The sequence below is a fragment of the Lagenorhynchus albirostris genome, chromosome 6 (genome assembly GCF_949774975.1).
Source record: "Lagenorhynchus albirostris chromosome 6, mLagAlb1.1, whole genome shotgun sequence".
Classification (NCBI taxonomy): Eukaryota; Metazoa; Chordata; class Mammalia; order Artiodactyla; family Delphinidae; genus Lagenorhynchus; species Lagenorhynchus albirostris.
The window spans coordinates 89127318-89149965 of NC_083100.1; the positions used below are offsets into that span (position 1 = coordinate 89127318).

Here is a 22648-nt window from a genome sequence, read left to right on the forward strand (position 1 = left end):
CAGCCTTCTGAAACATGCCCTGTAAAGGTTTCTTGGCTGTGAATCTAGCATGTTTAAATGAGATTTATGGAAAACCTGGTTAATCGTTCATGTATGGGATTCCCTATCTATTTTAGATCCGGGGAATAGGTAATATCAGACCAAGTTAGTGTGGGAAAAACATTTTAGAAATACTAGGGAAAATGTCACATTTAAATTTTCTTTCCAGATGGGTTAGATTTCAGGTATAGTCATTTTTTTGTTCTTTTTCACAAGAAAAGTGCCAACTATCACACCAAGTTCTAAAAATTGGTCTTTTACTTTATCCTGAAAAGATCAAAGGCAAGATAAACAGAGAGTACAATCACTTAGGATCTTCTCTCATAACAAAATTACATTTTCCTCAAGAGAGAATTTCTTTTGAGATAACTAGTAGCAAAAAATTTTAAGGCATATAGATGAGAGTTAGAAGCAGATTAGCTTCCCCATTCCTTGATGTCATTTGTGTATGTATAAATAATTCAGGATTATTATTCAGAAGTAGATTTGCTGGCATTTTTTGAAAACATGGTAGAAGCATACAGAATTTCCATTTGTATTGAAAAATGCTTTTCCAAGCAAGTCTTTCAGTTCCTTTGCACACATATTGGAACGGAATAATTAACAATTGTAAGACAAGTCTCTATAGATCAGATGTTCTGTGGAACTATTGGGCAAATGCCTTGAACTACTAGCTATACAACTTTTCTATAACCCTGCATCAGCAACATCCAGCCCTCCCCATAGCAGTGTGTAAAACCCTGTGAAATTATTGCTGCTTAGCACATGATAAACACACTTGCTTTTAATTAGAATAAAGGTAAATTAGAATATTAAAGGAAGAATTATCCTGTTTGGATACCCTCATGTCCATGAAATAAAATGATTCTACTGCTGTTGTAAAACATCTAAATATACTATGTTTTAGATGTACTCTCTCTTTATTATTTAATGAAAATATTTTAATGTTATTTACCATCGTTTGATGAATTGAGCATTGATTCATTAAGTAATTTATTTTACTATAATTTCTTTTCCCTGAGAATAAAAGTGCATGTGTCTGCAGATAGATGGAGGGTGAAACAGCTTCAGTATGGATGGATAAAAAGAGAAAAAGGGGGCTTCCCTGGTGGCGCAGTGGTTGGGAGTCCGCCCGCCGATGCACGGGACGCGGGTTCGTGCCCTGGTCCGGGAGGATCCCGCATGCCGCGGGGCGGCTGGGCCCGTGAGCCATGGCCGCTGGGCCTGCGCGTCCGGAGCCTGTGCTCCGCAATGGGAGAGGCCACAACAGTGAGAAGCCCGTGTACCGCAAAAAAAAAAAAAAAAAAAGAGAAAAAGGGTTTTCTTTTATTATTATTGTAAAGTGAAATAGACATTGCTAGACATGTGCCTTGGACAATTAACTTGACTTTTCAGGGCTCTAATGTCAATTCCTGAAATAGGTGAGCACTTATTACTTCTTCAGTGGTATAGGAGGCAATGATACGGCCTAGCAGTAAAAGTATAGGCCCTGGTATCAGGTTGTCTAGGTTCAAGTTCAACACTAGCTCTTTTGCCTGCTGGGTGATTTGGAGTAAATTTCTTATCCTCTCTGTGCCTCAATTTACTCATCTAAAAAAGGATCCAACGATAGCACCTACCTTACAGAGTTGTAAATATTAACTTACAAGCTAATTCAAGTACTTGGCATTAACTTCACCTAGTGCCTAACAACAAACAAGAAATCAGTAGCTGGTAATTTTTATTATTGTTATAATTAGTAATATTAGTATTAATAAAGTTGTTTTTAAAATTAAAATGTAGTATGTGTAAATATAGTGCAAAGTCAAAAAGAGAAACTGTTCTTGTCACGCTGTCTAAACAAAGGAGTATTGAAAAATGAGGGGGGGCCCCCCTTATCATGCTATTGATAAGCATCTTATCTTATTCATAGTCTGAAGTTCACAATTTAAAGTCCCAGAGCAGAGCAAAAAGCTCTGATACATATTCCACTTTTCACAACTCTTCCAGTGTTCTCAGACGGGGTCTTTATATAGAAATGTAGGAGTCTTCATGATAGCAAACATTCAAGATGTTTTCGCTAGAAACCTAGTGATTGTGTAGAGCAATATTCAAATACAGGCTGAATTATGCACAGTCTTTATGTAGAAAATTATGCTTCATATGAATATTCCTTAAATTTAATTTCAGTTACCTATTTCTCTTTCATCCGAACAAGAATATTATTGTGTGTGAGACAGCTGTAAATACAGTTAATGACTGGGGGAAAACAAGAAGGGGTTCTCTCATCATACCAGATATCAGTTCTCTTTGGAGAAACAAAACCAAACAATAGATGATGCCCAGCAGTCGAATTGATTACTTGCAGGAACAAATTTCTGCAATCCTACTTCATTGTCCAGATGAAACATATTCCACATAGGAATGAAGCCAAATAGCAAGTCACAATGTTTGGCTTATGTCCTATGTGGAATATGGTGAAGCATAATTAAATTAAATTGGGAAATTATCTAAAATGGCAGGTAAATTATGTAGGGCATAAGCAAACAATTGCATAAATAAAGAGGCAATTTTCAAAAAAGAGTCTCCTCCTGCCTCTTCAATCCTTACCCACCCAGTCCTGTCCAATAATACCCCCATGTATAATTTAGTTCTAGGAACTCTGGATTTTCTGGGGACAAAATTGAAGAATTAGAAAGTCATTAGAATACATAATAAAAAGTCAAGACCCAAATTCTAGAATCTTCAGTAAATAAACAGCCCTGGGTACCCACATGGAGTAACAAAATGTCTTACTTGCTTTAAGTAAATACATAAAATGACTCAGAATTTCAACTGGAAAAAATTGTTGTTTTGTTTTAATGTGTAGATTTTTATGCCTTTTAATTTACTTTCCTGCTGCATTTTTATTCAACAGTAGGCTATTTGTCTTTTGTCTTTTTTTCAATTTGTTTCTATAATGCCACTTTCTATTCATGACTTTAAAAATAAATTTGAAAAATCATTATATTACGTACCATAGATCCTTCATGAAACATTTTTTCTAAACAATTTATTGGTTCTGCTTGGCTAACCTTTATTTTCTTAATGCTACCTCATGTTGTATGTCATATAAATTTTAGAATGAAGTTGCATATAAGAGAATAACCCTGTGCTATTTTTCTGTCCCCAGAGCCACAAACCTGTACAGTGAAAGATTTTCTCTGTGCCAATGGGGACTGTGTTTCTTCAAGGTTTTGGTGTGATGGAGATTTTGATTGTGCAGATGGCTCTGATGAGGTAGGCATCTTTGCAAAATCAAACAAAAAATAAAGCAGTTCCTTAAACTCGCATTTGTAATTATTATTCATTTCAAGGAGTGTGACAAGGACAGCTCTGAATGCATTTTGCTCCTGACACACTGAGATAAGTGTTATATCTAAGCGCTGTGCTACACACATCCAGCACAGGGAAAAGCTCTTGTGCTACTATTGACAGTTAATTTTATAGTCTCTTTTACCTCAAGTGGTGAATGGTTGGGTTGGGAATAAGATGTTTGGAAACCCTATTCCCTATAGCTGATGCCCTTGCCATCTGTGAATTTGTTCATAAATTTGCTGCAGTATTTATAGTCAGGACTAATATTTTTATGCATTTTAAACAGTTTCTTCTCCCCAGTCTCTTTCTTCAGTACATATAGTCTTATAGACTTAGATATGGGTCATCAATTTTTATGAAACCGCAGGTTTAGCTTAGCTTAGATGATGAATCACAATCCATTTATAATAAGCTCTACAGACACACAGTTAAGGGAAAAAGTTTCGAATTTCTCTGGATAATTCTGTAATCTTAGATTGTGCTAACATTTATAAAACTTCACGCAATTCATTACTTATGCATCTGTGTATTCGTGTTACAGATATTAATCACTCCATGATGCTTTAAAAATAATACATGACACACGGTAATAATCATTGTGATTACTATGAGAAAATAGTGGTTTTCTCTGTTGATGATTTCTCGTGTTACTATCAGGAACATAGCACTTGTGTAATCAAGTCCAGTCAGAGATGAAGGAAAAATGAGGTCTCTGGAGCTCAGTGGCCACCATGGCTCCTCCTGGTACACAGTGACTCCCTAGACCTCCCTAGACGATATTGACTCGAATATGTACCTACCCTCGCGAAGGGCCTCCCACTGACTGTAGGCTTGGCAAGAAGGAATCCTCCTGCTGCTCTAGAGGTTTCTGTGTTTCAGGTTCAGCTTCCTTAAGTATCCACTGATTACCCGCCTCTTTGGGAGACACTGCAGGTCTCTATTAATGATAGAGCCCACACTAACTAGATCTTTCCCAGCCTTCAGGTATTCTTATCAAGTTTGGACAGTTCTTCTCCATTCTCTATCTTGGAAAAGTTCCCCTAATCACATAAAAGAGTCTAGATTTTGGAAACCAATGCACTTAATTTCTCACCTGAAGTCCAGAAAACTTAAACCTTTAGGCTGCAAAGGTCACTTAGGAGAAGATGAAAAATACTATTTCTATTCATGGGGCTATTCACAAAACAAGTCAAAATGAAATTTTTAAAAATGCACAGGGAAGTTCAAGTCTTACATTGCTCAGCTACATATTTCCTTAGTATCTGTTTACTCAAAAATTGTATTAAATGTTTCCCAGTGAGGAAAATATATTTCACATAAATTCGTCCATATCATTAAAATGTTTTGTTTTTGTTTTCTTTAAAAAAATGTGTTCCATGGGGCTTTCCTGGTGGCGCAGTGGTTGGGAGTCCACCTGCCGATGCAGGGGACGCGGGTTCGTGCCCGGTCTGGGACGATTCCAAGTGCCGCGGAGCGCCTGGGCCCGTGGGCCATGGCTGCTGGGCCTGCGCTTCCGGAACCTGTGCTCCGCAACGGGAGAGGCCACAGCAGTGAGGGGCCCGTGTACCACAAAAAAAAAAAAAAAAAAAGACGTGTTCCATCAGCACCGTGTAATTGTGAAACATCAAGGGTGGGGATATATTGCTTAAGGCTTGTGATTTCATCTTGCATGTTGTTCACTAGATGTCCAACATACGTAGACAAAATCAAACACTTCTTTTTCAAAATCTTATTCGCATGAAAGCAGACATCCTTATCTATGCCGTTTCTGTCATGCCATAAGTACATGAGCATAGTTCTCTGATGGCTGAATATATCTCCATTATCTGGACATTTTTATGATAATGTCCCTAGGGAATTAAATTAACTCTCTGAAAGGTGGTCTTTCTCTACATTTCCAAAATTTAGTATAGTCTATATGTAAGGAAGTGGCTAACACTATGGGCAGCTGATTTCTATTTCCTTTCTAAAATCTAGCTTGATAGGTTTCATTGACAAGAAAAGCAAACAAACAAATAAAAAGGTGAGCTGAACAAATGGCTAGAAAGCATAATTACATACAGGATATTCTCATATTAGGAACAAAAGAAAATTGTGAGGATTAATTTTGTATGAATGTTAACTGAATTCGTTTGTTAATTTCCAGCCAAAACAAAAAAAAAGAAACCAAAAACTTGGATCAATGTAATTGTGTATCAAGTTAGTGGCAAACACAGAGAAGAACTATTTAAAGTGCCTTTAAAATATAATATATGGCCTCTGCATCCAGTATAACATACTGTAAGGACAAAAAGAAATGTAAAAGAATCTTAAACTGTATTCGTAGATATGTTGTTAAATAATAACATTGGTTTTGCTAATTTGAATTTCATATATCAATATCTTAAGAGTAGGATAGTTCAAATGTTAAATTTTTAAAATATTATTAACACTCAAAATTTTTAAGTAAAATAAAGGAGATACAAATCTAGAAACAATGAAAGTTAATAAAAGTCCTGTAATTAAATTCAAAAGTATCAGTTTGAGATCTTGATTTATTTTTCTCCTTTTTAAAATATATATTCTTAGCTCTGCCACTGAAAAATCCTAAAACCAATGACATCACAGCCTTAAAGACTATCTCTAACATTCACATCATGACCTCTAAATACATTTTCCAATTAACAGAATCAAAACCCCTTTAAGAAATGTTTAATTCTAGGTCTGAGAAAGGCAATTGACAAAATGAGCCACTAACATCTTGTCAAGCCAGAAAACAAGGCTATTGGGATAGTGTCCAGAGTACATAGGAGCAAAATTGCAGGGCTTTCCACTGACAAAAAGGACAATTTGAGCATCAGAAAGAAAAAACAAATGACTGTAATATATTGAAATACAATAAATGTACAAAAATACAAGAGTTCATAATAATACTTAAACAAATAAAAGCTCAGTTGTTACTTTGGAGGTTGCTAAGGTATCAGCATTCTTAGGATTCACTCAGCCAAAATCAGAATGTGGGACATTCTATAGAGCAAATGACCTGGTTCCTTCAAGTAGTAAATGGCATTTAAAAAAAGTAGGGGAATGGAAAATAGTTACACATTAAAAGAAACTCAAATCAAACTCAGTGTATAGACATATTTACATCCTTCTTTTACCAAACCGTATTTTTATATAGTTAAGAAAATAAGAAACTTTTTAATGTGGATTGGGAATAACTTTAAGAAATTTTTGTTAATTCCATGATACTGTTAATTTTCTGAAGCTATCGTTGTTATGTTAAAGTTCAGAATATAAATAAATTGGGGGAGAGGATTATGAAACATGAATAGCCAAGTGTGGATAATTGTTAAATATGCATAATGAGCACATGGGTCTTATTATTTTATTCTCTCTATTTTTCTGTATGTTTTTAAATGTCTAAGATAATTAAATACCCCACAAATATAAACACAGACACACTGCATCCACTATACTGTAATCTATTATAAATCAAAATCTTCTGATGATAGAAAAAGTGTCTAGAAGTATTACCTTCTGTGTTATTGTCAATACAAATAGACCAGTGTTACTGGTTACTGAACTCTTTTACTTGAATTAGCCTTATTGCTGAGATAAACATTAATTAATTCTATAAATATATACTGAGCAGTTATAATCAACACATATATTAGACACTTGATTCATAGACAGACATGATCCCTATCCTAGTGGACCTGAATTACATAAAATGTTAATTTATATTCCTGATTTTCTACATTTGCTACTTCATTCATTCAACCATTTATTCAGCAGTTTTTATTGAATGCTTACTTATTGAATGTGTCCCAGGCATAGTACTGGGCATGGAAGAGGAAGGTGATGAACAAAATATATGAAATTACTTTCTCATGACCAGTGCATGGGCTATTTCTCCAATGTCATGCACCATTACATAACTTACCCCTCAGATACAGCACATTTCTAATTCTCCTTACACATGAAAATTCTTTTCTTAGTTCCATTTCTGTTTAAACTTCTTCTGTGAAGCCTTTTGTGAAACCTTTAAGAATTCATATGTTTAAAGCATATTCATTTATCTTGACAGTATATTTTATTGCAATTGTTGGTTTAGGTGCTGGTCTTCTATTAGAATTTATCAAATACGGGGAATGATCTTAGTTTTCTTTGCATTATTATTTAAGAAACTCTAGTAAATGGTAAATTTTCAATACTTGGGAGAAGAAGGGAAGAAGAAAAGAAGGAAAGAAGAAAATCAGTTATATAGCAGGCAGTCTAAACTGCCATCAGCAAAGAGAAAACTATAGGAATTTAGAAAATAAACTCTTCTTTCTTACATGGGATGAAACTGGGAAGAAGCAGGGAGTAATAGTTTGATATACTTCATTCACTGGGAGTTTCACAAGCTGTGAGAGTGCTGCACCTTTTGTGAAAGGAGCAGACAAATAGATTTTGGCAACAGTAGAAATTGCTAAACGGCAGAAAAACATCATCCCAGCAAGATATTTCACTGCAGCCTCCCATTTCAACCAGAGCGATCAGACTCAAGGAAAGTAAATTTCTAGTGGATCCCTTTCATTGATCTCACATAAAGAACTGAAAGGCCCCCAAAGGTATCACTACTATCTTATTTGACTTCCAAATAAAATCTGTATGTGAGCTAGCAGAAAATACCAATTGTGACAGTTCATTTCACAGTTCTACAGGAAGAAATGTCAGGAGAGTGGAAAAAGAATATGACCAGCAGCCAAACTGTAAAAGAACAGGTACAGAGGGAACAAAAATGGGAATAAGAGGAAAGAAGGAACATTAGGGGAAGTTTTGCCAAGGCAAGACAGAATTGCCTTAGGATTCTTAGTTGTTTCACATTCATCCTTCCACCCCACTCCCAAGGAACCAGCTGTACTTGCTTAGAAATATTTTTTAGCCCTTTTATTTCCCTACAATCTTCATCGTCACTTACACTTATTAAAATTACATTACCCTATAACTGTCTATTGGAGAATGAGCCACTCAGAGCAATTTAATTAGTTGATAAAGCCATGGGATTTATGTTCTTTTTACATTTCTGTTTTATTAGGACTAAGAGACAAATGAAAGTGGAAAAGGATTATAATGTTATATAGTCACAAGTTTAAATGTGACCATCTGAGTTTCTTGTATGTGTCTTTTTTGGATTTGAAGACATTTGTCTAAAAAATTAATTTTAATTATGTGTGTGTTGTTTTTGACAGAGAAATTGTGAAACAAGTTGTTCCAAAGATCAGTTCCAGTGTTCCAATGGTCAGTGTATATCAGCAAAATGGAAATGCGATGGCCATGAAGACTGTAAATATGGAGAAGATGAGAAAAACTGTGAGCCAGGTAAAATTCTTGAGGCCATATTTCATTTAACTAGTATTTTAACTTGGTTAGAATTTAACTTTAAGCAATGATATACATAAAACAGTGGCAAATAATGCACATATTTACTGTTTTTAAGAAATAATCTGAAATATCTGTAGATAAATTAATTGGTGTGCCCTTCATATGTTTTGAAAGTGTTTTGGCGAGTAAGATTGTTATTATTTCAAGATCCAAGCATTACTCCCCAAAATTTGGTTTTCTGGTCTCTATATTTTTCTACACCATTTGGAGTTGTTTTTCCAAGACAGCAACATGAAATATGTTGAAACTGTAAGTATAATAAAAGTCAGGTTTCAATTCTGGAAATTAAGGTTATAAAACAGAATGTAATAGTTTCAGTGTGATACCAACTGAGAAAAAGGATGTCTATTATTTCTATTTGTATCATGGTCCAAAATAAAAATAAAATTAAGAAGCAAAACCAGAGTAAAGGAAGAAAAACCCAATTTATACATTTCTATTCCTTAAACATGACTTTAAATATACTCATTAAATTAACTTTTATACTTAGGAATTTTAATAACAATATTCTACAGGAAAAAAATACTAGGGAAAAAAATCAGTTTGTAATCTATGTCTATGGTTATAAGCACTTTCATGGTTACTTTGAGAGACTAGGTCAGGATTGCAGATACCTGGCACACACATTACCATTGTCCCAGTACCATGCCCATGGTCCATGTTGCTAATTGATCACATCTTTTTTCTTACTGAATCCAGACATATTCCCAGACTCCTTATTAATACAGATCCCTAGGCAAACACTGCCAATTAAAAGAAATTAAATCCCAAGGGAAAAGCTTTTTAGCATTCCTGGACTAAGTAATTTAGACCACAAAGTCATTATGTAAGTACATTTGGCCACCTAGTAGTCTAATATAAGGCCAAGAACCCCAGAGGTTTGAATACAAACTTAGCAAACTCAAGCACATAGACAAAGAAAGGTCTCATCATTATTATGTCAATTAATTAAATTGGGTATTGGTAGTAACTTATTTATCCACTTTTAAAAAAAATTTTCCATATCATAAAGAAATACTTCGAATTCTACAGACTCTGCTAATCATACATATATTCATATTTAAAACCCCGAACCAAAAAAAAAAAACTTCTTAAAACTTATGTAAATATGACATTTATATCAAAACAGCCAAATAGATATCATGGGGTCTATGAGACCATGCCAAGATTTCCACTTTTAGCTTTATACAATGCACATTATGAATTAACATTCCCAAAGGTCACTAAATCCTATTACAGTTTTAAAAATAATTTGAGACTTTTGTCTTTTAAATAAATTAATTGAAAATTGTAAAAAAATACATTTAACTTCACAAATCAGAAAGATGGAGGTTATAGAGGGTTTTTTTCTTTCCCTTTCTTTCTTTAGTCTAGTGAGTTGAATACTTATTGAACAGGCTATTACATCATGAGGTATATTTAATACAATGCAATAATATTGTAAAGTACATCTTAAGTCAATATTTAATATCAGATGTTGAATATAGCTCAAATAATCTAAACTGTTTTCATTACTATGTATAATTTTTATATGCTTATATATGCTTTTATCTATCAACCATTCATTCTGTTCACTAAATCTAAATTTCAACTTTATATTCAGCTTCTCCTACTTGCTCATCAAGTGAATATATATGTGCCAGTGGAGGATGTATATCAGCATCTTTGAAATGTAACGGAGAATATGATTGTGCTGATGGTTCAGATGAGGTAAAATCTATTTTTTGGTTAAAATCTATGAATTACATGAATCAGGTTTGAGAAAGCAAATATAGTAAAAAACAAAGAGACAGAATCTTGATTCTTAGCACTGTCTAAAATGTCAAGACAAGAACATTGAATACAGTAATTTCAGCAAATACCTGAATCTTCATGCTGTCCATAGACTAAACCCTATTGTCATTTGCAGAGGTGATATTCATTAAATAAAAATAAAAGAAAGCCCACAGTATAATCAATCTCCAGTATTGTCAGCTGCATGTTCATCTTGCTTGTGACGATAGCATTATCATTAATGAAAACTGCAGTGGCCTTTTGTATTTGAACAGATGGATTGTGTGACTGAGTGTAAGGAAGATCAGTTTCGATGCAGAAATAAAGCCCACTGTATTCCAATTAGATGGCTTTGTGATGGAGTTCATGACTGTGTGGATGGCAGTGATGAAGACAACTGTGACAGAGGTAAGGTACTTTGTATGTGTGCGTGTGTGTGTGTGTGCGCACGCGCGCCTGCAAGTAAGAGAATGGCAAGAATGACAGTTAAGATGCTACGCAGAATATTTACATAGTGTGCTAGAGTCAGAGGATAAGATCATTAAATGATTCTCCTTTTCTAGTTTCATTACATAATAGCCTATCCTAAATAAGCAAACTCTGGCTCATTTTCAGACAAGAGTATAAATTCGTCTTCATATAACACAGACAACCAAAATGCAAGTGTTTTTTGGGTGCCTATCATGAGCATGTCTTTGGACTAGATGTTGGGTCAGGGATGGGGATATGAGAAGAATCCAGGGAACATAGCCACTATAGCAATTCCTACCAAAGTATTTTCTGGGCACGTTTCTCTTCCACATTGCTTGCCTGGTTTCTGAATGACTAGAAACAGCATATGGTATACTATACCACACCTACTGATATGCTAGATCATATATAGGTTATAGGTTGTGCCCCAAATTTCTTTCTTGCCATATAGTTGAGAAAATGACCTACATTATTTGTCAGTCTGAAAGAAACTTTCTGTTTTATAGCATCATTTTTTTCCAGCTATGTGAAAATCCTGACAGATAACTTTTTAGTTTAAGTCACCACATTAAAAATAGCAATTATGGCTACTTTAGAGTTAATGAGTGGAAAGCAAAGAAATTATAGGGTGAATCTTAAAATGATCACAAATTGCAGCATTCTTATTATTTTCATAAGATATATTATGAAATATATATCTTATCAATATATATTATAATATATATATATTTAGATATATTGTTTAAATACAAAAGTTATTTTTACCTACTTATAAAAGTCTCTCAATCAACTTTACATTTTAGAATATTTGGAACATCATCAACAGAGATGATATTAGATATTGACATATGTTGCAAGGCATTTGAACATTCAGGGTTTACACAGTTTAAGTGGGCCTAAAGTATTTACTTCTGTCAATATCTAGTTGCTCAAGGAAAAATACCTTCTACTTTCTTTAATATTAGATCAAAACTTTATGATGTCCTATATTTCTATTCCAAACCTGATAAAGTATTGTTATATCAGCAGAAGAAATCCTGTTTCTCATTTGGAATCTGCAGTACCTTATAAAAAACTGTAAAAGATTAAACTTCCGTAATAGCCGTTTCTACTTTCGCTTAAGTTCTCACACTCTCTTTCTGTAATTGGTTACTGTAAAGAAAGCAAACTTTGTGGACATTCTGGTACCAACAACTCATATACAATCTTATAGTCAAAGACTTTGGGACCACAATTAAGCTACTCGTCATTTACCATTTTCTAATTAATAAGCTCTATCCCCTCAGCTTAAGTCACTGTCACCAGTCTTGTTCTTTTCCTTGTGGCTTCCTATCTGGGCTATTAGTGACCCAACTGGTCACCAGTACATCCTATTCACTGCTGCCATGTTCATCTTATTTAAATGTAACTCTGGTTTTGTCAATCTTTACTTAAAGCTCTTCCTGGTTAGATACAAATATCACAACCTGGCAGTCAGGGTTATAAGAGAATGATCCCATTTCACCTTTCCAGTCTTATAACTCTACTAATCCTCTTTATGTACCCTAAATTCTAGCCAAACTGGAAGATAATATTCAAGCAATATCCTCCATGCTTTTCAACATCTTTCTTGATTATTCTACTATTTTGCCATCTCAATACCTTTGCCAGTAAAAATTATATCTATTCTTTTAAGTCCATCTCAGTTACTACTGTGTCTTCAACCAAATTGCAGTCTTTTTTTAGTTTCCCTAGGAACCATTTGATTGCATTCCTGTTGTCATGTTCTTCCTTCTAATATAATCACATCTGTATTATTTGACTAAGCTTTCCTGTTGGAATATGAGTTTCTTGATGTGAAAAATTAGGTATGCAAGCAAAATGTGGAAGTACATTTCAGGCAGTGGGATCATTATGTTCAAAGTCACAGAGGTAAGGGAAACGATCTGTTTAGGAGCCACAAGTAATTGAGGAGTCATGCTGTAGAACTTGGTTTTAATATTATGCATGTTGAGGAGTTTTCCAATGCTTTTGAGGAGTTTTCTAATATTAAAAAAGGAAGGGGTGATGGGATTTGAACTATGTAACAGCATAGAGAATTTACTGAGATGAGAATCAAGCAGTCCAGTTTCTTGTCTTAGCTCCACGGACATTTCTGTGCTCATGTTTTCATACTATCAAGTTCAGCCACAGTGAAATGTCTCCAACAGCTGTAGAAACACCTGGAAAGTGAGTGTGTGCCTGGGAGGGTGGGTGGTGGTGGGCAATCCTTTTAGGATTTAGCTACTTTTTTAATATTGGATTTCATAAAAAAATGTGTTTGAACAAAGGATTCCAGGTTAAAAAATCAAACATTAAAGTAAAAAACTGAACACTATAGTATTTGAAATCTGAGATAACTTTCAGATTTAAAATGACTATTAAATGTTTAAGCTTACTGAATAAAAAGAGAGTTGAGAGCTTTTAATTCAACCATTTAGAAATATGTCAAAGCTCCCCTACCCTCCCTATTTCTGCTTCTAACATTTCTTGGGTTCCTTTGCTGCTAGGTAATTAAATTCCAATGGAATACCTTGTTGGTTAAAGTGTTTGATCCTGTATGGATGTACCATAAGGCATGACCAAGTTCAGATTTCTAGTATTTGATTTGCTTCCAGGAAGTTGTTTAGGTATTGGGAAAAAGCACTTCAAGGCACTGAGGAGATAAAATGCCAGAATAAATATCTCTTCTATTAAATGTTACTTCCATTCATCTCAAATCTGGACACGTGAGCTAACAGGGGCTAAGTGCTGGGGGCTGGAAGATAAGAGAGCTGTAGGATAAACATGGAACATTTTCAATGTGAATCAATTTTACTGGTTTACTTTAAAAGGACTGAAATCCCAAATACTATGGAATTAAAAGCAGCATTCACTTTTTTTTTTAATAAATTTATTTATTTATTTTTTGTTGCATTGGGTCTTCGTTGCTGCATGAGGGCTTTCTCTAGTTGCGGCGAGCGGGGGCTACTCTTCATTGCAGTGTGCGGGCTTCTCATTGTGGTGGCTTCTCTTATTGCGGAGCACAGGCGCTAGGCGCAAGGGCTTCACGAGTCGTGGCGCACGGGCTCAGTAATTGTGGCACACGGGCTTAGTTGCTCCACGGAATGTGGCATCTTCCCGGACCAGGGCTCGAACCCATGTCCCCTGCATTGGCAGGTGGATTCTTAACCACTGTGCTATGAGGGAAGCCCAGCAGTCACATTTTTAAAGGTAAACCGTGTTGCCTTAAGGAAACTTGGTGTTTGTTTTGGCCTGAGCTTTCAAACTTTATTCTTTATAGCAATTTTGTTGGAAAAGATAGTTATTCTTTTTAGTAATTATCAGCTCAAATGTGTATATTATTATAGAAATTATAAAATATTATATATTTAAGCTTATCTCAACTCAGATAAAGATGAGAACTCTAGATGATTATTTTCTGTGATGTTTCACTTGTCCAAATTTCTATGAAACTGCCAAGAGCTAAGTTATATTTAGACATAGGTTGTTGTTAATATATACTTATCTATTTTTCTAATAACCTCCCATTGAGCTGATCAAGAACATGACTAGGAAACTGGGATTTTAATCCAGCTAATCTCTTTATATTATACCTGTTTTTAATTGTTTATGTGTGCTTCATGCCATTTCAAAATAAACTTGTTAAGTTAAGATGTCTTGGAAACCCCCCACCCCCCAATGCATTTTTTGCAATGCAAATTCTTCCTAGTACAATAGGAAACCTTTCGTAGGTTATCATAAAACCTTTGCCTTTCTGCTACAATTATGATTTCATTTATATTTCTCTTCTTCTTAATAAAAATAGTGGCATATCCAACACTTTTTTTGTTTTATTTATTTATTTATTTTTGGCCACACTTTGTGGCATGCAGGATCTTGGTTCCTCCATCAGGGATCGAACCTGTGTCCCCTGCAGTGGAAGCCTGGAGTCTTAACCACTGGGCTGCCAGGCAAGTCCCATGTCCCACACTCTTATGGGGAAAATGATAATGTTATGTAATGCAATACCTTTGGGAACTCATTTTTTTTCCTTTTAACAAGACTGATGTGCTACAAATAGAGTTTTTTTTAAATAATCAGAGGATGTCAAGAGTTCACAAATTCTGTTTGAATTTAGTCGATTTTAAAATGGAACATGTGATGAGATTTAGTCATTAGAATCTTTATTCTGAAAGAATACAACTCTATTTCATATTCTATGGATTTTGATATTGAATTAAGCCAAAGCTCACCTCAAACCAATATTCATATATTTAATACTAAAGGCTGTTCATGTTATATCTTTTTGTTTTCAGAGTTCCTAAATGGTAATATATTTTCTTGCATTGATTTTGATAATTGAGATTATTTTAAAAATCAGGGCATTTTTAGAGTTGAACATTGCAGATGTTTGAAAGAAAAGGGCATCCCAGTGCCAGATATCGTACTGTCAGAAGTCTCACATGGTGACATTCACCTTGCTGCACTCACCAAGGACCTGCCTTTTTCTGTGTCTTAGTTTGTTAGTGCTCAGAGGTGTCAATTTAAGCTGCACCAGTTCTGTTAAGCATTTTTGCAGGAAAACTTAGACCCGTTCTGAATGGTATCACTATAAATTCCTGGCCTCAGCTTCAACTACCACTCAAGATTCTAAGCAATCTACCTATATGTTTTTAATCATCTCTCTCTACCATTAACCATATCTGGTTTTTAAAAAGTTGATTTATTTTCTCACATTCCACCTCACAGCAATAGTAAAAATCATGAGCTTTTTTCAACATCTAGACACAAAATTAACTAAGCTACATATAGCTGTGCCTAGCATTTCCTCCTTCCTTTCTCTTGAAATGGAAGACTTGTCTTCCAGCCTAAGGATAATCCTTTTATTTTGCTTTAGATCTCAAATCCTTCACACTTTCTTGATTCTCAAGGAACTCATTATCTGAATTATCTTTTCTATCTTTTGTATCCTCAACATTACCTTGTCTACTGAATTCCTTAACTTCCTCTTTTCTTCCTCCCCTTTAAGGGTAAACTTCTGGACTACAAATTCTTCATCTATAATAACGAACTACAAACATTTCACCAAACCCACCACCACTTTCTAAAGCCACTCTCTTAGCATCATTTAAATGTGCTAACTATTAACTTCTTGTTAGAAAAGTTTTCAGGTATTTCTCCAACCACTCTGGCTACTTCTTCGCAGTCTCTGCTAGATTCCCCTTTATCTATTCAAACTTTAAACGCTGATTTTCTCTGTGTTCTCTTCTAAATTTCAAATAATAACTGTATTCTGATCATTCCCGCCTCTACATTTACACCTCAGAAACCTATCCCATATTTCAGACACATTTATGCACTAGCCTGCTAAATATCACCACATGATTGTCTTACCAGTAACCTAAATGAATTGTCATTACTTCCACTAAACCTGATCCTTCTAATGTGATCTTTTATTTATTGAATGACACCAACATTCACTGAATGACCCCAACAAACCAAAAATTGAGTAGTACTGTGTTTGACTACTCACTCTCCTTTACCACCCTCATCTAATTAGCCATCAGATCCTGAGGATTCTACCTCCTGAAGAGCTCTCAAATGTAGCTACTCTAAATCAGGTTTCCATCAGTTGTTTTCTGGACTGCTGCAAGCCCTCTTCAAATTGGTCTTTTTCCTCCCATCTTGGCTTTACTACTCCCTATCTGCATTTCTAAATTTTCCTCACTGTAGCTAGTGTTGTCATTCTAAAACCCAAATCTGATTCTGTGATTTCCTAAGTTAAATCTTTGCTACTGGAAATGAATTACTAGAGATTAGTGTGCAAGTCAAAACTCAGAACAAGAAGAGCTTATTGACTCTCACAAGCCTAGACTCATTATTCTCTCCAAAGTACATACATAAAATGAACAATGCTTCTTTCTTGGAATTTTCTAGGCTTGCAAGGATGAGCCCTATCATTCCCCAGCTCCCTGTTTTAATAAACATATCCATTTTTAATATGTTAATACCTTCAATCATCAAATCTCACCAATATAGAAATGATACTACTTATATATGAAATTTAAATAAGTATAATTAAATTAATATAATTCTCTGAGAGCAGTCTTATTAATCTTAATTTTAAATACCCATCAAGTTTCTTTGTGTGGTTTCCCCATGTACTCCTTACAGATATGAACTTATAAATCTTAACCATACCTCTTTTGTAGCATATGAAGATGTTGAGCCCCATAGAAATTAATACACTTTTCCAAAGCAAGACAAAGCAAGTTCCTATCTCCCTAACCATTGCTGTTTCTGCTATATATTGCTACATATCTAGACATACAACTAAAGTTTATTCGTACTTTGGGTCCTTTGCCTGTGGTGGATGTATTTAATTTTAAGTTAGAACGTCCCTGTATTCTTTTTTTTTTAACATCTTTATTGGAGTATAATTGCTTTACAATGTTGTCTTAGTTTCTGCTGTATAACAAAGTGAATCAGCTATATGTATACATATATCCCCATATCCCTTCCCTCTTGTGTGTCCCTCCCACCCTTCCTATCCCACCCCTCTAGGTGGTCACAGCACCGAGCTGATTGCCCTATGCTATAGGGCTGCTTCCCACTAGCTGTCTGTTTTACATTTGGTAGTGTATATATGTCCACGCCACTCTCTCACTTCGTCCCAGCTTACCCTTCCCCCTCCCCGTGTCCTCAAGTCCATTCTCTACGTCTGTGTCTTTATTCTTGTCCTGGGCTTAGGTTCTTCAGAAACCCTTACTTCGCTCTGTATGACAGACTCTAGGTCTATCCACCTCACTACAAATAACTCAATTTCATTTCTTTTTATGGCTGAGTAATATTCCATTGTATATATGTGCCACATCTTCTTTATCCATTCATCTGACGATGGACACTTAGGTTGTTTCCATGTCCTGGCTATTGTAAATAGTGCTGCAGTGAACATTGTGGTACATGACTCTTTTTGAATTATGGTTTTCTCAGGGTATATGCCCAGTAGTGGGATTGCTGGATCGTATGGTAGTTCTATTTTTAGTTTTTTAAGGACCTCCATACCGTTCTCCATAGTGGCTGTATCAATTTACATTCCCACCAAGAGTGCAAGAGGGTTCCCTTTTCTCCACACCCTCTCCAGCATTTATTGTTTGTAGATTTTTTGATGATGGTCATTCTGACCGGTGTGAGGTGATACCTCATTATAATTTTGATTTTCATTTTTCTAAATTTAGTGATGTTGAGCATCCTTTCATGTGTTTGTTGGCAATCTGTATATCTTCCCTGTATTCTTTTTTTTTTTAACATCTTTATTGGAGTATAATTGCTTTACAATGGTGTGTTAGTTTCTGCTTTATAACAAAGTGAATCAGTTATACATATATGTATGTTCCCATATCTCTTCCCTCTTGCGTCTCCCTACCTCCCACCCTCCCTATCCCACCCCTCTAGGTAATCACAAACCACTGAGCTGATCTCCCTGTGCTATGCGGCTGCTTCCCACTAGCTATCTGTTTTACTTTTGGTAGTGTATATATGTCCATGCCACTCTCTCATTTTGTCACAGCTTACCCTTCCCCCTCCCCATATCCTCAAGTCCATGCTCTAGCAGGTCTGTGTCTTTATTCCTGTCTTACCCGTAGGTTCTTCATGACCTTTTTTTTTCTTTTTTTTTTTCCCCTCAGATTAGTTTTTTAAGGTGGCTGTACCAATTCACATTCCCACCAGCAGTGCAAGAGTGTTCCCTTTTCTCCACACCCTCTGCAGCATTTATTGTTTCTAGACTTTTTGATGATGGCCATTCCGACTGGTGTGAGATGATATCTCATTGTAGTTTTGATGTGCATTTCTCTAATGATTAATGATGTTGAGCATTCTTTCATGTGTTTGTTGCCAATCTGTATATATTCTTTGGAGAAAGGTCTATTTAGGTCTTCTGCCCATTTTTGGATTGGGTTGTTTGTTTTTTTGTTATTGAGCTGCATGAGCTGCTTGTAAATTTTGGAGATTAATCCTTTGTCAGTTGCTTCATTTGCAAATATTTTCTCCCATTCTGAGAGTTGTCTTTTGGTCTTCTTTATGGTTTCCCTTGCTGGGCAAAACTTTTAAGTTTCATTAGGTCCCATTTGTTTATTTTTGTTTTTATTTCCATTTCTGTAGCAGGTGGGTCAAAAAGGATCTTGCTGTGATTTATGTCATAGTGTGTTCCGCCTATGTTTTCCTCTAAGAGTTTGATAGTTTCTGGCCTTACATTTAGATGTTTAATCCATTTTGAGCTTATTTTTGTGTATGGTGTTAGGGAGTGTTCTAATCTCATACTTTTATATGTACCTGTCCAGTTTTACCAGCACCATTTATTGAAGAGGCTGTCCTTTCTCCACTGTACATTCCTACCTCTTTTATCAAAGATAAGGTGACCATATGTGCATGGGTTTATCTCTGGGCTTTCTATCCTGTTCCATTGATCTATCTTTCTGTTTTTCTGCCAGTACCATATTGTTTTGATTACTGTAGCTTTGTAGTATAGTCTGAAGTCCGGGAGCCTGACTCCTCCAGCTCTGTTTTTCGTTCTCAAGATTGCTTTGGCTATTCGGGGTCTTTTGTGTTTCCATACAAATTGTGAAATTTTTTGTTCTAGCTCTGTGAAAAATGCCAGTGGTAGTTTGATAGGGATTGCATTGAATCTGTAGATTGCTTTGGGTAGTAGAGTCATTTTCACAATGTTGATTCTTCCAATCCAAGAATGTGGTAATCTCTCCATCTATTTGTATCATCTTTAATTTCTTTCATCAGTGTCTTATAATGTTCTGCATACAGGTCTTTTGTCTCCTTAGGTAGGTTTATTCCTAGGTATTTTATTCTTTGTGTTGCAATGGTAAATGGGAGTGTTTTCTTGATTTCACTTTCAGATTTTTCATCATTAGTGTATAGGAATGCCAGAGATTTCTGTGCATTAATTTTGTATCCTGCTACTTTACCAAATTCATTGTTTAGCTCTAGTAGTTTTCTGGTAGCATCTTTAGGATTCTCTATGTATAGTGTCATGTCATCTGCAAACAGTGACAGCTTCACTTCTTCTTTTCCGATTTGGATTCCTTTTATTTCCTTTTCTTCTCTATTTGCTGTGGCTAAAACTTCCAAAACTATGTTGAATAAGAGTGGTGAGAATGGTCAACCTTGTCTTGTTCCTGATCTTAGTGGAAATGATTTCAGTCTTTCACCATTGAGGAAGATGTTGCTGTGGGTTTGTCATATATGGCCTTTATTATATTGAATAAAGTTCCCTGTATGCCTACTTTCTGCAGGGTTTTTATCATAAATGCGTGTTGAGTTTTGTCAAAAGCTTTCTCTGCATCTATTGAGATGATCATAAGGTTTTTCTCCTTCAGTTTGTTAATATGGTATATTATGTTGATTGACTTGCGTATATTGAAAAATCCTTGCATTCCTGGGATAAACCCCACTTGATCATGATGTATGATCCTTTTAATGTGCTGTTGGATTCTGTTTGCTAGTATTTTGTTGAGGATTTTTGCATCTATGTTCGTCAGTGATATGGGCCTGTAGTTTTCTTTCTTTGTGACATCCTTGTGTGGTTTTGGTTTGAGGATGATGGTGGCCTCGTAGAATGAGTTTGGGAGTGTTCCTCCCTCTGCTATATTTTGGAAGAGCTTGAGAAGTATAGGTGTTAGCTCTTCTCTAAATGTTTGATAAAATTCGCCTGTGAAGCCATCTGGTCCTGGGCTTTTGTTTGTTTTGTTTTGTTGATTAATGCTTTCTATTTAACTGTAAAGAGAGAAAGAATGCAAACATTTAAAAAATACGCACAGAAAGAGTACTCTATTGCACAATTTTTATAAGAATAAATAATATTTCCTCACATCACCAATTTATATTTCTGTTATAAAATTAACTGTTTCTCTATGACTGCAAAAACTTTTTCCTGGTCATTCTGTTTTTAATGGATCAGTCTGTCAGTTTCCAGATAGAACTGAATTATCTAATAATTTTTAAAGTGTCTTTTCTTTTCAGAACAGCATAATTTTTAGTAAAGAAAATTAATACTATTTAAAATCTAAGTTTCTTTACACTCAGTAACATAGAAATGATATGAAATGGAAGGGAATTTATATTTGAGAAAACTTGATTCTATCATCCTATGATCAATATTTTTTAAAGAAAATACGATAGACATGAGTGTGATATCTGATTGTTTTGAAAAGTTAAAAACGAATACCTTTTAAAAAAAAGTTTGGACGTTATATGTTCCTAGTATTATACAGGAAAAAAAAATAAGGAAATGAGACACTAGATACTGAGCTGAGAATTAGAGGAATATGTGTTTTGCTGACTGGAATTAATTATGCTATATCCCTCTGTCTCTTTTTTGTTTTAAAATAAAGGAGGAAATATATGTAGAGCGGATGAGTTCCTTTGCAATAATTCCCTCTGCAAACTACATTTCTGGGTGTGTGATGGAGAAGATGACTGTGGAGACAACTCTGACGAAGCCCCTGACATGTGTGGTATGGCATTTCACGTGGCTCTAGATTGTACTCATCTCCTGATGTAGTGCGCCAGCGTGAATCAATGAAGTGGTGAGGTGAACCACAAATTTTACCGTCCTGGGGTTAGGTAGATAAAGTATAGCCACAGATACAGCTTTTGGTCAGGTAATAAGAGATAACCCTGCTCAAAGTTTATGACTTTATAGAGAGCCCTCCTAAATCTGAACTTGCACATGTCAGCAGTATTCAAAAGATAGATTATGGTCTGTCTAGGAGGATTTAGAGTAGTTGACCTTTTGTATTGAGTAAGGTTCATATAAGGACTTTGGCTTTATTCCCAATTGGTGTTTTAGGCTAAAATAATTTTTTTGACAGATAAGCATGGAAAAAATGTGCATAATCAAATCATGTACTTCCACAAGTCACCCACTACTGAGACTGTGGTTATTCAGAGAAGGGAAATAAATATACACAGAGATATACAGACATCATCTATCTATCTATCTATATCTATATATATATATCTTACAAATGTTAGGTGGAGAACCACAATTAGGAGTTATTTAACATTTAAATCTGAAAATCTTAACAAAATTTATTTCTTCTTCAAATTCAAGTTACTTCTGACATTAGTCACAAGCGTGATTATGCAACCACGAACTATAAATATAAATGTGCGCCTTTAGATCACCAAATTAAATGATTTCCTGTATTTGGTAAACACTTTTTTTCTTCATCTCATTCTTTTGCTAATCTTAGCAAAAAGGTAATTTAACTTTTAACTTAAAGAAAAATACTACTACTTTGGGTATAACTAAATAGCACATCAGGTGAATTAAAGAAAGCATAGCATGAGTGTATGTTCTTAAATTCTATGTTCTATTTGGTATATCAAATTAAACTAATTATTTTGATAGGTGATGATATTGACTACAGATGTTACAGAAAAAAATATGAAACAAGGAGGCAGCTTTATTTTAAACATGTTTTAAAATTTGAAAAAGACAGTAGTTAGAGAATTGATCTCTGTAGGTACAACTGATAAGTGATATAACTAAATTTCAATTTCAGTTCTTCTACATAATCTTACAAAGTGAACTCTAGAGAAT

The 22648-nt window shown here is 34.9% G+C and overlaps 1 protein-coding gene across 1 annotated transcript in view; it reads left to right on the forward strand.

Moving 5' to 3' along the window:
- LRP1B (LDL receptor related protein 1B) overlaps window positions 1-22648 on the forward strand; it is a 1442028-nt gene that overhangs the window by 1275691 nt on the left and 143689 nt on the right. Inside the window, exons 68-72 of the mRNA XM_060151186.1 lie at window positions 3191-3297; window positions 8592-8721; window positions 10388-10494; window positions 10833-10965; window positions 21435-21557. Coding sequence (XP_060007169.1) covers window positions 3191-3297; window positions 8592-8721; window positions 10388-10494; window positions 10833-10965; window positions 21435-21557 — 600 coding nt within the window. The remainder of the gene's footprint in view (window positions 1-3190; window positions 3298-8591; window positions 8722-10387; window positions 10495-10832; window positions 10966-21434; window positions 21558-22648) is intronic.